The sequence below is a fragment of the Vespula vulgaris genome, chromosome 17 (assembly GCF_905475345.1).
Source record: "Vespula vulgaris chromosome 17, iyVesVulg1.1, whole genome shotgun sequence".
NCBI classification, from domain to species: domain Eukaryota; kingdom Metazoa; phylum Arthropoda; class Insecta; order Hymenoptera; family Vespidae; genus Vespula; species Vespula vulgaris.
Genome location: NC_066602.1, coordinates 2126553 through 2129908, shown reverse-complemented (window position 1 = coordinate 2129908; position 3356 = coordinate 2126553). Strand labels below are relative to the sequence as shown.

Here is a 3356-nt window from a genome sequence, read left to right as displayed (position 1 = left end):
CTATACTATTATTATATATAATAGTAATTATTTTTTATTTTTTTTTGTAATATATAAAATTTTTTAATATATATTTCTCTATAATTGTACTTACCTTTTTTATTGTTTGTAATATTCTAATGAAACAATTGTATTTAATTAAAATTGTGTTTAATAAAATATGTAATACTTTATTAAACAATTTAATAAACATATTATAACAAATATACATATATATATATATATATATATATATATTGAAGAATAATTAAGAGCAATGCTAAATAATCATATAATAGTAATAATTAATATTTTAACAAATTTGAATACTGTATAATCCACTACGTCAGTCATTATAACCGGAAGTAGGTATGTCGCAATACGGACAACGTAGTACAATCACGCAACTTCAACATACGATTTAATTTTATATGAAATTACAAAGTTTATGAAGTTAATTAAGATTGTGAAGATATTATATTAAATAATATTATAACGAGAAACTACAATATAAAATAATAATTATTTTTGATGTACAATATATTTTCCATATTGTAATCTTTTTGTAATAGTAGATCATTGATGTCAGTGACGTTAAAGAGGTTATGTTTACAAACTCTTCTGATTTAATAATATATTTCAATTTATTGATATGGAAGTTCTCGAATTAAAGGATGTGAAAGCAGTTCCAGATATAATTCATAATTATCCATATAAAATAAAAGCTGAGGCAATACCGTTGGTTGTAGATAATGGTAAGAAATAATATTGCATTTAGACACTTGCATGTATTTGACAGGATTCAATATTTTTTTATAAATATTAATAATGAATATTTTATAAATAAAATATCTATCGTAGGTTCGTACAATTGTAGAGTTGGTTGGGCTACAGAAAAGGAACCGCAATTAATATTTAAAAATCTCATAGCAAAACCTAGAAAAGAACGCGGAAAGAAGGATGGCGAACCTCAAGTAGGAAATGACATAGCAAATATAGAAGCTGTAAGATTTCAATTGAAAACTCAGTTTGATAGAAATGTTGTGACGCATTTCGAAGCTCAAGAACAAATATTCGATTATACCTTTACTCATATGGGAATAGATACCGAAGGATCAGTAAATCATCCAATTATTTTAACAGAAGCTTTCTTAAATCCAAATTATTCTCGAAATTGTAAGTTTTTATTTGAATATTTGATATTAACATGAAGAAATTTATTAAAAATGTATGCATATTTCAGTGATGGCAGAACTTCTATTCGAATGTTATAATATACCATCTATAGCATATGGTGTCGATTGCTTATTTTCGTATCAGCATAATAATTGTCCACCGGATGGTTTGATAGTTAGTATAGGATACCATACAACACAAATAATACCTATATTAGATGGCAAAGCGGATCCAGTTAATTCTAGAAGAATTAATATCGGTGGTTATCACATAACGTCTTACATGCACAGATTACTTCAACTTAAATATCCTGTACACGTGAATGCGATAACTCCAAGTCGTGCAGAAGTATGATTTTTTCTATAATTTTTCAATCATATTAAATTGATCAGGTATAACATACGTTTTATAAATTGTAGGAATTAATACATGAACATTCAATGATCGCATTGAATTATCAAGATGTAGTATCTAAGTGGGCAGATCCAGATTATTACGATGCAAATGTCTTAAGAGTTCAATTACCTTACGTCGCACCTGCAAGTACACCTGGTTTAACCATCGAACAACAAAAAGAAAGGAAAAGAGAACTAGCTCGAAGATTGATGGAAATTAATGCAAGGAAGAGGGAAGAAAGGGTAAAAGAAATTATTATTATCTATGATTAAACCTAAATATTTCAAATCTGTGATAACATAAATTTGAAATATTTATTTTAATAGTTGGCTGAAGATGAGGAGCAATTAAATCAATTATTAGCTATACAAGATCTTTTGGAAGAAGGTGAAACGGATGAATTTGATCAGGCATTGAAAACATATTCTTTGGCGAATGAAGCTGATCTAATAAAAATGATAAATAATTTACAAGCGAAAGTAGAAAGAACTAGACAAAAAATTGTTGCCGCAAATTCACAAGAGGAAAACATTGTTATGGAAGATCAAAAGCCAAAAATTAAATCGAGCCTTCAACCGAAAGATCAGCAGGACTTTGAAGAATGGATAGCTGGTGTGAGAAAGAGACGGTAAATAAATCGTGCATCATCTCCATTAAAAATATAATAAATGGTAATAAAATAAAAAAATGATTTTCTCTATTTCAGACAAGAAATATTAGATAAACGTATGGCGAAAAGACAACGTAGACAAGATATGGCCAAACGTAGAACAGCAGCAGCTCAGGAAAGAATGCGTATAATTAGTCAACTGGCGAGGAAAGATAAACGAGATGATGATTTTGGTATGAGAGATGAAGACTGGGATGTATATAAAGTTATTAATAGGGTTTGTAAAGTTTCATAATTCTTTGTTAAGTAAAAATATGAATAGTTGAAATAATAGAATCTATTGTAGGAAGGTGGAGATTCTGATTCAGAATTGGAACAAGAAAAATTAATGGAACTTGAGGATGTTCTTCGTCATCATGATCCAGAGTTCGATGGAGCTGGTTCTAGCGTTCCTATGATTCCTGGTGAAACCCATCAATTGCACGTTGGAGTAGAACGTTTAAGAGCAGCAGAATTACTTTTTCAACCTTCAATGATTGGATCGGTTGAAGCTGGCATAGCAGAGACTATTGAATTCGTTTTAAAACTTTATTCCCCTGAACAACAAAAACGATTGGTAAGCAATGTTTTTCTTACCGGTGGACCAACAGCTTTACCAGGATTACTCGAAAGACTGAAACGTGAACTTAAAGAAATGAGACCATTTGGTTCCAACTTTCAAATAAACGTTGCAAAAAATACTAGTTTAGATTCGTGGTACGGTGCAAGAGATTTTGGTTTAAGTGGTAATCTCCCAGAATATCTTGTAACCCGTAAAGAGTATGAAGAAAAAGGTGGTGAGTACTTGAAAGAACACTCTGCGAGTAATATATATACTAGATCGCCAGATCCCTTACCTATATTACAAGTTCCTGTAACATGTGAACAAGTAATTGTTGAAGATGCGATTATTGACGTTGAAATTGAATAAAGAAATTAATAAAAACCAACGATCACTGTACTAATAATTGATGTCTACGATTTAACCAAAAGGTGTAGAATAAGAAATGGTAAGTTTTTAATGGTTACTACTTTATTACACAAGTGTTTTTGTTCGTTCATTTTATTACGAACAAACTACATTGTAGTCTGTTTACTAATCATAATATACATTTCTTTTACATCGCACTTTAGCAGTCAGAGACAAATATTTGGA

At 29.6% G+C, this 3356-nt stretch overlaps 1 protein-coding gene across 1 annotated transcript; it reads left to right on the top strand.

The window, feature by feature from the left end:
* Positions 1 to 363: 363 nt before the first annotated feature.
* Positions 364 to 3150, top strand: LOC127069922 (actin-related protein 5). The gene is made up of 7 exons (XM_051007647.1): positions 364 to 734; positions 841 to 1155; positions 1223 to 1503; positions 1575 to 1793; positions 1878 to 2179; positions 2258 to 2438; positions 2508 to 3150. The coding sequence occupies exons 1-7, from the start codon at positions 632 to 634 to the stop codon at positions 3129 to 3131; spliced, it is 2025 nt and encodes a 674-aa protein (XP_050863604.1). The 5' UTR covers positions 364 to 631; the 3' UTR covers positions 3132 to 3150.
* Positions 3151 to 3356: the final 206 nt, after the last annotated feature.